This window comes from Austrofundulus limnaeus, unplaced genomic scaffold (assembly GCF_001266775.1).
Source record: "Austrofundulus limnaeus strain Quisiro unplaced genomic scaffold, Austrofundulus_limnaeus-1.0 Scaffold11, whole genome shotgun sequence".
In the NCBI taxonomy this organism is placed as follows: domain Eukaryota; kingdom Metazoa; phylum Chordata; class Actinopteri; order Cyprinodontiformes; family Rivulidae; genus Austrofundulus; species Austrofundulus limnaeus.
The window spans coordinates 314031-326797 of NW_013952413.1; the positions used below are offsets into that span (position 1 = coordinate 314031).

The window sequence follows — 12767 nt, forward strand, 5'->3', positions numbered from 1 at the left end:
CAGTATGTGTGTGTGTAAAATTTATTTAAATTAATTATGAACATTTGTTTAAGCTCAAAAGTCCAGTTTTTAAATTAAATGTTGCTGAAACAGCAAGTTTCTCAGTGGATCTGCACTCACAAATGCAGCCTAGGTGGAGTAGTCGAACACAGATCCACTGATCCTTTAACACAGAGCATCTTCAGAAGACAAGTTGATAAAAATACATTTTAAAAATCTGTATTGTTCGATTCAAGTGTGTATTGAACCTAAAGATCTGTTTGACACGGTTCGATACGAGTACATGTATTGTTGCACCCCTAGTATTTACTGTTATTTAACCAGGCAAGTCCTGTTGAGATCTCAGATCTCTTTTTCAAGGGCGGCCTGAAGGCAACCTATTGTACAGGTTTTTGGGGTGTGGGGGGAACCGGAGTACCCAGAGAAAACCCACGCAAGCACGAGGAGAACATGCAAACTCCACACAGAAAGACCCCAGATCTGAACCGGGGATCAAACCCAGGACCTTTTTGCTGAGGCGTCGGTGCTAATGTCTGAAACTAGACTTTCTGGAGTTAAAAGTTGTCTAAAACACAATGTTGTTTCCAGTGATGTTAGATCAAAATTTGGAGCTGGGAATTCTGGAGTGAAGAGTAACTTAGCCGATGCAGATTGTTTTTGATTCCACAAAATTTAGCTAAATTTAAGTCCTGGAACTCTGTCAACACAACCACTGATCTGCCAAAGTATTCAAAGATCGCTCAAAAAAAACACAAATTCCAGTCCCACCTTAAAACGCCGTCTCCCAGCTGAGGGTGTGGCAGTAACAGTGTTCACTGACCAATCAACACCAAGTTTTGATAAGAGCCAGGAGCAACGGCTGGAACTTGTGTGTCTTTTCAACACAAACACACACTGCTTTCATACATACACACAGCAGGATCCCACTGTTAGAGACTCGGTGGTAGGTTGGCACGAGTAGGGGAAATGGGGGCTGTGAAAACTCAACTGGAGAGATGCTGTTGGCAAACTGTGAGTGTGTGTGTTGGACGGGGAGGTGAAAGGGTCAGGGAAAGTGGTGCAAAGAAGCAAGGAAGAAGTAGAGGAGGAAGAAAAGATGGCAGAATGAGCCAAAAGTTACAAAAACAGAAACTTCACAGGAAAAAAAACGGAGCTCGAGAAAAGAGGAATAGTTTGGATAAAGATGAAGAGTTTAAATGGAAGTAAAACGACAAAGAAAAGAAAGGTTACGCTAGGCTAAAGAAAGCAGAGAAGGTGATGCTTGTGAAAAAATTGCCAAACTTCCTTAAAAAGCTATTAGTGAAGGAACAGAAAAATAAGCAGTTAAAATCAAAGTTATTCTTTTTTTAAAGTCCGCTCAGGCAGCGTGCCCATTTCCAGCAGTGAGCCTATTCAGCTACAAACCCACACTTACTCAGTTTCACATGCAGCACATACACAAAAACTAACATATAGCGGTAACACATAGAAGTAAAAACATACTGACATAACATATCCATAAATATTTATACATCTATATTATTGGATAAAAGTTTCCTGACTGCAGCTTAGCCAATTGGAAGTTCCCTCTGGGTTTTATTGCACACAATTCCCTGACATTTCACAGCCATTAGGCAACAGTTTGCTATTTGCAGCTCAAAAAAATAAAAAAAGAAGAAAAAAGCATCAACACTCCGGTGTGTGTGTTCGTTTTTGTGTATGTTTAGTGGTCCCCATTGGGCAGGTGTGAAGTGAACCCAGGAGAGAAAAGCCATCGCAGTTTTCTAATTCCTTTTACCCACCCTCCCCTCCCTTGAGCCTGTTAAGCCTCCCCCTCCCAAAAATGCTCCACTCAAATTAGATGCAAATGAGGTCTCAAGTGGCTTCCCAAGGAGGACATTACGGAATTGACTGGCCTGAGGTAATCTGTGAGGCTGCATGTGAGAGCGAGTGAGTGTGTGTTGAGTGAACGGTCGAGGACACCACTGTTTTTCTCTCATTAACCTTTCCAAATGCTCTGTTTATAATAGTGAGGAAAAACTGGCTTTTAGAAAGACTGATTCTCTGCTTATGACAGGTGGACCGTTGCTCACCCTTTACCTCCATATGAAGCAAATAGAACCAAATTCAACGTTATTTCCTGAATGTAAGAGGCAGCCTAAGTAAGGAGTAACTTTAACATTTAAAGGACCAAGCTGATGGTTTTTATAGCTTCCAGGGCCAGACATTTTCTGCCTTGACTGATTTCCTGTGTGGACATGGTCTTTTCTTTGTGAGAAAAAAAAGTCATTTTACAACTTTTCACAGTAATTCATCATGAAGCTCCTTTACATGAATGTCAGTACTTTTCTTTATGTCATACCTAATTTCCCTCAACTTGTGTCATGGGCTTCTACTCCACTTAACAGTGATTTTCAACATTTGTTTTCAGTAACCTTCACACAATCTGCCTAAGTTTGTTTGATTCACCACATTTGCCTTTAGAGAAGGATAAAAGGGAACACGCGAAGAATTAGCTACAAAAAAAAAATCCAGTCAAGATAAGGCGAGGACTTTGTGTCCCTTAAATGTCTTGTGTTCTTGCAGCTCAGACGAGCTGCGTGGTGAGACTATTATTGGACTCACGTCATTGTTTCAGCAGAACGGTAAGTGAACAAACATTACTACGTTTTCTGAATTTCACCACAACCTTAAAATGGACTTGAATGTTTCTTTATGACAACTTAGCTAGCAATAGCATTGGTGTAATTACAGTAAGGCCCATGGAAAATAGGAAGTGAGTTAACTGTTCCCAAACCACATAGGTCACATATGAAATTGAAAAGGATAGGTAGGTATAGGTCATTACTGCTCTTCTGTTTGCTCATTTCTTTCCTTTTTTTTTTTTTTTTTTTTTTTGCTTCAGTATTATTACATAAAATCAATCTAACTAGATTTCATTAAACTTCAACTATGGTTGGTAACATTAGTGCATCTATATATTACACTTTTCAATCTTTTAGAGCAGTGGTTCCCAAACTTTTTATCTTCTGACCCACAAAATATCCATGGCAAAAACTTGTGACCCCAAATATTACTGGTCTGAGTACACAAACTTCGTTAACAACCCTAAAAACACAGGTTTTTGACAATCTAAACAGCTTTACACAAATATAAATACTTATTTATACTAATTTTGTATAGTGAAGGGTAATAACACTTGTTCGGCGCCTAAACTCATGGCTTTGAGTCAATGTGACCCCCTGAGCAATTTAGTTGCACGGCCCTGTATTAACGTCTCAAAACTAGCTGCTTTAAAACGAGCATTGACCATAAACTACATCTCCCATAATGCATGGCGATTTTGCATAAGAACTCAATAGTGAGTAAAACTTTTACTTTTATAAGTATTTCTGTGCTATTTCTGACACAAGTCAGTACTTTTCAGTGTTTATAAGGGGATGTGTTAAAATGCTGTTCCTATGCAGGAAGTACCACATAGAGCTCAGTTATTGTTTGTTAGAGGAGCTCAACTGTAAAAAAGAGATGAGGTAAATTATGTTTTGTTTTAGTCAAAGTTAAACCCAAAACATCAACCTTAATTGCACCTGGCCCAGCTCTTTGAATCCTTTGGGAACAGCCAAACATCTTGAGCTCATGCAGCCTTCAGTGAAAATGAGTTTAGAGAAAACCTGTCCAATAAATGAATATTTTTTTATATATAATGTTTGGTCATTACTAGAATCGTTGCAGTTACTGTGCATTAGAAAAGTACGCCAAAAACTAACAAATGGCAGACAAACCGAACCCAAAAGGGGCTACCTAACTGAACAATACTCAGTTGGACTGGAAGCAGCCTTACAGCGCAGGCAAGGATTGGTTTCACATTCTCTTAGAAGTAAGGACCATGGAAAATCAAAACAAGGTTGTTATGATTAACAACCATTATCCTATAATGAAACATTTCTGCTCTGACAGGACACAAAACAGTATGGAAGACTGGACTGACATGCAGAGACARTGTTCACCATCACAACCACTAGAAGTCAGGGAAATACATTGTTCTTTGTTGAGAATTCAAGACACCGATCTGGTAGCACTCATGACGTCTCACATTTATTCTTTCAATATCAACACAAATTGTCTACATTCTATAAACCAAATTTACTTTACTTTTTTTTCTCCAAATTGGTCATTTCATTTCTAAATTAAGTCCACAATCACAGTATCTGAGCTGGTGAACCCTAATCCCTGCTAGCTGCAATAATGTCTTTTAAAATGTTTCCCATCTGCCCTAACCTCTACAACTGGAATTTCATCTATTTTGATGCTTCTCATCTTCGACTCCCTAAAATATATTTGCTGAGGAAAATAAAAAAGAAGGCCTGCAATAGAAAAAAAAAGAGGTACGAAGGAGGAAAACAGCAACTTTTGGCCAATGTCACATCTGAAACAGTGACCTGGATAAATCAGGGAAACATAAACACACTTTCTGGAATAGAAAGGGAGGAAAAAGGGGCACTGATACCCCCCAAATATTCCACCTCAGGGACCCCGGTGAGAAACAGAGGAACACCTTAACCCACCCACCCCATCAGAACCAGCCTTAATTATTTATTTTACTGGGGTGTAAATGTCTTAAGGGGATTGCTGTGTGAAAGCCAACAGGTTTTAGGAGGTCACAGGAGCTCTGTGGGACTGAGAGGGAATGGGTTTCATTGTTAACACTCACACATACGTGCAGAAGAAAAACAACCACACCAGCCAGTACCGACATGTAGAAACTGAAGAAAATACAAGCGTGTTTAAAAAAAATACACACTATAGTAAAAAACACACCCACACGTGCTAATCATATATTCATAAGCACCAGCACCTTATGCACAAACACTTCCCCCCACTTTCCTCCACAGCCTACTGATTGAGTTTGTTGTCTCAGGGTTAGGTCTGTTGTTGATCCCCCGCAGGGCATATGGCTGCTCCGTTATCACGCATAATCACTCCCATACCTTAACAGCAATGGTATGTGTGCATGTGTGCATGCATTTGTGTAGCTGCACTTGTGTATACGTGTCAAAATCAGGCGGGAGGTGGCAGCAGCATCTGTCAGGGCTCTGTCCCTGCCCGAGGAATGAATATCTTTCTAAACTGTCATCAAGTTTAGTTTTTTTTTTTTTTTTAAAGAAAAGCACTGGAAGTCATCTTTAAAAAGGAATAGAATGTTTTCTTAGGGTGACCTGAGACCAGTTACTGACCCGGTTCAGTTGGAGGAGATTATGGAACCAGCAAACTTTTAAAACTCAACTTGATTATTGGGAGAATTTTGTTCACTTCTTTGAAAGTTAAATAGACTTATCATAGATCTTTAAATCCTTTGTTAGTTAAGAAAGTTTGTTTTTCTTTTTAATATTTTCAACAATAAATGTAAGCTTCAGAGAAAAAGTTTAAAGATCCTGTAACTTTTCCCACTTAAATATATTCAGATTTACCAACTTTATCTAAAAGTGAGCATTTACTTTAAGCATGGTTTTATCTATTTTATTGTTTTTTTAGCTCTAAATATGCAACAAAATGGCAACATCTCAAAAACTAATTTTGGTCAGATGATGCTGGGAACCTAGAACTGATGTTTCAAAAAAAATAAAACTGTTTCTCAATAGGCAGAGGCAGGTGGACACAACCTTTTAATCATTGAGGGAACTTATTATGTTCACTTCAGTGACTTTTATCCTGTTTAAGTGTTTCTATAAACTCTGAAAAGATGTTTAAAGCATCCAGGGTTTAACAGAATGAACCCACATCAGAGGTTCAGAGAGTTTCCTGATCTCTGATCAGACAAATCATCCAGGTTGCTTTGAGCGGAATTAATCGCACTTACAGGCGCTCGGCATTCCTCGGTACTCCTTTGGGCACGGTCTTCAGCCCCAGACCCTGGCAGTCCACATGAGACCCGGAGCAGCTGCACTTGTGTGGGCATCCATCCACCGCCGCTGCGCTCAGCAGGAGAGCGAAAACCAGAGCCCAGATCCGGCACAGCCCGGCGCACCTCTCCGGCTCGGCTGGAGGCATGGTCTCCACTAAAATGACTGGAAAATCCACAAGAGGATGAGAGCAGAGGTGATACGATCCGTTCTGGGATTTAAAAAAAAAAAGGATGCTCGACTCGGTAGATTTGATGAAAATAAAAATAAAAAAAAGTTTGCGAAACTTTGCCTAGAGTGACTCTAGCAGTAAAAGCGTTTCCTTAAAAGAGTTGTTTGCCATTGAATAAAAGGGAAGAAAAAGGATTATAAAACGTGCCACCTCGCTGCGTAAAGGTCTCCTCAGACGGTGCCCATTCAAGATTTGTGCGCTAAGTTATCACCCAAACTTCTTTCAACTCCACAAAGAGAGAAAAGAAAAAAAGCTCWGCTGGGGTGTAACTTCTTCCTCTCGGAGAACATCCCTCCGCCACCGCGAAATATAAAGAAAGGGTCTCAGAAATAAGACCAAAAAAAAAAAGTTTTCAGAGCGCAGAGAGGCGCAGCGCAGACTGGGACGGTCTGGAGGTTAGTGCGCTCTGGTTTCCCCCAAAATCCGCTCTGTCTCTCCCTCCCTCCTGACTTTCTCTCCTGATGTGGATGTCACACACACAAGGGGAAAAAAAGGTTGGGGGGAGTGGAGGGTGAGAGAGGTCGGCAAACTTTCACTAGTTCCCTTATCTCCCCCAAGAAACACTCCCTGCTGTCTGAACGCGACWGTTTTCCCACACAGCTCCTCTCTCGGTAGCACTCCAAACATCATTTAGCAAATTTCACAGGCACTCTTCCTTTTTTTGGTCACGGCCCATTTATCACCCTAATGATCTGCTTTGTAATCACAAGTTGGTTTTGAGGCTTGTCTTATTTGAACCAAATCTTCAATGCATCAGTGCTGATTGTCACTTTAAGAATGATAAACTCATTAACCAGCAGCTGGTGGAGAAATGCTGTTGGCACAGTCAGAGGTTTTGTTTATGTATGTGGTCTATATATTAGTTTTAGTAACGATCATCCTTGAAGGAATGCATGCATATTAGGCACTACTTTCTGTAAGTTTTTAAAAAATCCATGCAGTGGTTTTCAGATATTTTACTAACACACTGACAGAACACACACAGTTAGTTGATTACACAATTTTAAATACAGATCTTGTTCAAAAACGCCCAATTTTAGCTAAGAATGTGTGAAAATGACTGAGTTTTCCAGCAGATGAGATCATTTTGCTGTGGCAGCCAATTTATTTATAGTGATTACTGTCTTAAACATATTAAAATCCATTCAGKGATTTGTGAACATAWTAATACTGTMTATTATTGCTCCTCCTCTGGAAAAGCAAAGTGTCTTAAGTTTTGGAAAATTGTTACAATTTTGACATTGAAGGACACTTTTTGTCTGTTTAAAACGTTCAGTTTGATACTGAATTGTTTGGAGGCGATGACTGTGAGAAACACATGACTTCACTGCAGAAATAACAAAAATGTTTTTCTCAAAGATCACTTGAAACAGRTAAACCTACAGTGACTTTTCTCCAAGAAAACAAGTGGACACAAACTAAGTTTAGTGAATAATGGGTCACAAAAGAGACACCACTTTGGATTCATTTGTATCCCTGTATTGTCAGGTCTACAGGATGCAGACAGTTCATCTTTACAATAAATACCCACAGGTTGCAGTAGTGCTGCTGCCCTCTAACGGCAGAGGGGGATAAAAGTGGACTTTTATAAACTTAAGGAAACGTTATTAAGAAGTTCTTAAAAAGTGTAATTTTCTACATTAGAAATGTAATAAAAAAATTCTGTCAGAGTATCAGGATCTGTTTGTTAGAAGTCAAAGTGTTTTTAGTGTCTGGACCCTAAACTGAGTAATTAGAGTCTCAGTTCAGAATTCAGGCTGAAGTTGTTGTTTTTGTCTGACAGTGGGAAATCTATCAAAGGTAGGAACGTGGTGAGGTTAATACTTGAATAAATAAATGTTTTCTAAACAAGCGCRTAATGATGATTAAGTAAAATTGTTCAAAACGTTAATAATAACCATTGCATTCTTATGTTAATGTTTTTTTTTTAATCTAACATGTTGTTGAGCCTGAAAAGAATTTCCAAACAAAACTTATCAGGATTGGTGGAGGAACAGACCCAGGGCGCAGGCAGGTTAAAAAAGGAACAAAAAGATTTATTAAATAACAGGAAAAGGCTGTTGAGGCAGCTCAAAAATCACTTACAGGTTCTCAAAATCACAGGCACGAGGGAGACAAAGCTCAGCAACAAAACACAACAATGATCCGACAATAAGCCTGAGAAAGGACAGGGTTTAAATACACAGAAAACTCATGACTGAACAGAAAACACCTGAGGAGAAACACAATCAGACTAACAAGGAGCAGCTGGGCAGGGACACACTGGGGAACATAGAAAACACTAGGAAAACCAAGGAAAATGAATACAGACTATGACAAAACTTGATTAAAAAAGTTACTCATTGTCAGACAAACTCATGATGTTTTAATTCAATTTTTACCTAAATTTTGCCACCAGAAGCAAAGGCAAGCGTGGTAATGTTTCTGTTCACATCTGTGTGTTTGTTTGTCTGCACCATTTTCAGAACAACTCGTGAAACACAGGATGGATTTATTTGTAACATTCAGCCRACAATCATTCGATGTACATCTACAGCTGAAACTGTGGATCAGCCCAATTTAAAATGGCCACTCTGCTAATCAATATCAGCCAATAGAAAATGGGTTAAAATTTGTTGTAGTGAAAGTCATGTCCTGCTGCACATTAACACTGCATCGTTAGTAAACTTCATTTAAATTAAATGAAAAAGTTAAGCTACAATGTAACAACTTTCATGTTAAGCATTAGACAAAATACTAATATTATATATTAAACCTACTATAGACTGTGATTTAGTAAAAACTTTATAAACAGTAATCTCAGTCTTTCACCTGATCTGTAGAGTTTGTTTACTGAAACATGTTTTCTGACTTTAGCTTCCTGTCAGAGAACATGAATACATGAAAGAAAAAAAAACTGTTGTATGCATAAAAAAAGGTAAAAATCTACAAACAAACGTGTTCTCTACCTTTCCACAACCAACCATGATGGGCTGTCAGGGCTCACAGAAATACAAGCTATGAAGCCAACATGCCAGTGCAAATTTATTCACTGCCAACAAGAAAAGGCCATCCATAAAAGCTTACATCAGGGAATTCTGGGAGCTAAAAGTAAACAAAGCCGAACAAGAGCAGTGTCAAGGACATGGCATCTGATTACATCATTGCACTGGCACCAGCAGAGATGTGTTACAAAGTGAAATATTTGGGATGAACACTTGAGACAGCTGATTGCATAATAATGAATGCCAAGTTTGTGTATTCTGTGCAATTGTTCTTATCCCCAGGGAATAAGTTACACAAACTTCTATTTAAATGCACTCTATTTCATTTTGATTTTTAGTGTTCATAGATAAAATCTCTACCTTGATGGTATAATTAAATTCAAATAAAAAAACATGTCTGGAGGATCTGAAACGTATTTTGAATGTATTAATGCTAAATTAATCAACAATTTTCATTGAAAACACAAGTTTGACAAATGAGGGGGAAAAAGTTCATTTTTTAAAATAAAAAGAAACATATCAAAAGCACAATGAAGCTGAAAATGATTCTACAAAATCCTTTTTTCTTGACAAAACAATGCACACGTGCAAAAACCAAGTTACTGATGGCTTTGTTTGAGCCTACAGTGGAAAGTGTGCATCARTGAATTTCAAGGTTAATAGAATGAACTTTTGATACGATTTTTTTTTACATTTCTCCTGTATTTTAGTGAATGAGGAAGAAGGCGATAAAGTGATTCAAAAAGAATGGCCAAAACCCATGAAGCAATGTAATGCGAATATTTCCGGTTGCTGCTGTGTTCTTTGCAAATCATAACTAATGCATTTTTTTTCTTGTTTTCTCCCCCAACGTTTCTTTTCCTGCCCCCTCTGGGCGCGCTATCCCATTCACTTCACTTTTAAGCTCGCAAGGTTCATCCTTTTCTTACTCTGTCAATCTCTATCTCATCAAATCTTTTTATTTATTTATTTATTCATTCATTCACCGAGCAAAAACCCATCGTCTTCCTCCCCATGTGATTCCCTCAAATGTTTCATCTGTCAGAGCCAAGAGACACCAAGATAATTAGTATCTTTCCACTGTGCAGAACGAACTTATCAGGATTGGTGGAGGACAGACCCAGGGCGCAGGCAGGTTCAAAAAAGGAACAACAAGATTTATTAAATAACAGAAAAGGCTGTTGAGGCAGCTCAAAAATCACTTACAGGTTCTCAAAATCACAGGCACGAGGGAGACAAAGCTCAGCAACAAAACACAACAATGATCCGACAATAAGACTGAGACAGGACAGGGTTTAAATACACAGAAAACTCATGACTGAACAGAAAACACCTGAGGAGAAACACAAGGGTGACAATCAGACTAACAAGGAGCAGCTGGGCAGGGACACACTGGGGAACATAGAAAACACTAGGAAAACCAAGGAAAATGAATACAGACCATGACAGTACTGAGTGAATTAATCCTGTGCAACAACAAGACTGACTTGTAAAAAGTTGGTAAAATAACTTAAAATTACAGCTGTCACCAATGAAAAATTGGTAGCTTAATAAATTTTGCTTACAGGTATTGATTTTAAGGAAGCATTGAATGTTAGTTTGAGGAAAAAGAAATGTCCATATTTTCTTTTGTAATTTCACGATTTTTTAACCTTTATGATGACTGGATGAACAAAATAACAGAGAGGAAAACCAATGAGATATTATCCCAGCTAWGTCCAAAAGAACGTTCTTTTTTTTAATTTAAAAAGTATGTGTTTTATGTTTAGTCTTGATCTTGTAATAACTTTATCTTGATTTGGCAGCCTCTTTAATTTATTCAATTCATTTTGCTGAATGAACACTTTAGAATAATGACAAGCCAAAAAAACTGTGTTTTTTGGGAAATGGTCCCAGATACATCACTGGCCACAGCGAGTCCACAACTAAAAGTTAAGCATGGCATGGCATTTCTACAAAGCATAGCAACACAACTACACACAAACAAACAGACAAATAGTTGTGTTCTTAAAAAGCAGTTAAATAATGCCATATGTTTCTTCAGCACTTTTTTTTTGTTGTTGTTATTGAGGGGATTTTTTTTCTCACTGCTTCCCATGTTGTGTTTGATTGATGGTCTAATTTACTAAAATATCAGACAGACCCACACAAACACACAAGCACACATGCCACACACACATCATCACCAAACCAACATTATGATGCTGTTTTAAAAGGATTATTTTGCTCAAGCAGATCCAAATTTCTACAGACATGCTTTGATACCCTTAAGTGCAGAAAAAGTAAAGCACATTTTCGCTGAGTTAGACGTATTTTAAACATACATGAGATACTTCAGCTTTGTGTGTTTTGGCCTCTAATGTTTCCTTTCTGCCCACCTCCTGGAACACAAGACTGCCCTTTAAAGAACCTGGGAACACTTAGAACAGACATGGTGCAGCTCTGTGAAGCAATTTGTTGTTTGCAGCGGGTCTTGATCTTGTACACCCAACACGTCTAAATAGCTGGACAGCCATGTGTTTCTGTGATTTAAGGTTCGGTAAAAATAACTCATTAAACTTTAACCTCTGTGATTAAACTACTGATTGAGCATCGGCACAGCTGACCTCACCGGTATGTATATGTGAGTTTTGTGCTTTAACACAGCCCCTGAGCTATTTACTTACAGACAACACCACATTTGTCTGCAGCCAGACTTCCTGCTTGATGAACTTGTGTTTGTGTGTTTACAGTGGCTGTAAAAACTAACTATATATATGTATATACACACACACACTTATAGGCATATATGCGTTCATTTTTTGCATGTTGTTTCCTTACAAATCGAATCAAGTGAAACTACATTAATTTCCAAAGTAAATTTTAAACAGCAGCCTAAAGTAAGGCAATATGGTGGGAAATGTATTTATATTTTGTTCCGCATGGCCAATGAGTTTGTCTTTTAAGAATCCTSGCATGCATTTCAAGAATGCATGTTAAATATCTTAGTATTTCTGTAATCATGTTTGATCGTTCCTCATTCAGTCCAAAAACATGTCATGATGCAAAGCAAGCTTTAATTTAGCTGTGTAGCCAATAATTAATGTTTATGTTGTTACAAGTATTAGAATCCTAAAATCTCTAAATATTCCATATAATGAATTTTTTTTTTACATTCAGTCATTTTCCTGTAAGATTCATTTAAAGTGAATTGTTTCCATTAGTTCAAAATTCAGTTGTAAGTCATCAAACCCTGAGAACAATGAAAACTCATGTATGAGTTTAGGTGTGTGTGTTTTAAGTGTGCAGAGGTTAACCTCTTTCRTTTTCCTCCCCAACATCAAACGGTCAGAGGTCATGATACAAATGTAGGGAGTGAAGGAGAGAGGGATGAAAGGATAAATTGTAAAAGGAGGTAGAGGAGACTGGACTGACTGGAGGCCAGATGTCTAACAAGGTCCATAAATAACCAAGTGACAGCTGACAACTGAATTAAACCAAGTTTGATCTCAGCATTAAATGAAGACCAAATCTCTTTAAAAGGCTTTATAAGAAAACAATTTAATTCAGAAAAATTCTATAAAGACCCATATCAGCAACACAAACTAATATATGAAGATGAATTTTATGAGCACATTAAACCCATTTGCTGTATCTTGCTGACATTAAATTTTTAATAGGGGTATTTTAACC

At 38.0% G+C, this 12767-nt stretch overlaps 1 protein-coding gene across 1 annotated transcript in view; it reads right to left on the minus strand.

Moving 5' to 3' along the window:
• slit3 (slit homolog 3 (Drosophila)) overlaps positions 1 to 6670 on the minus strand; it is a gene marked incomplete in the record, with an annotated part of 256337 nt that extends 249667 nt beyond the window's left edge. The window contains 1 exon segment of the mRNA XM_014001945.1: positions 5837 to 6670. Coding sequence (XP_013857399.1) covers positions 5837 to 6027 — 191 coding nt within the window.
• Positions 6671 to 12767: the final 6097 nt, after the last annotated feature.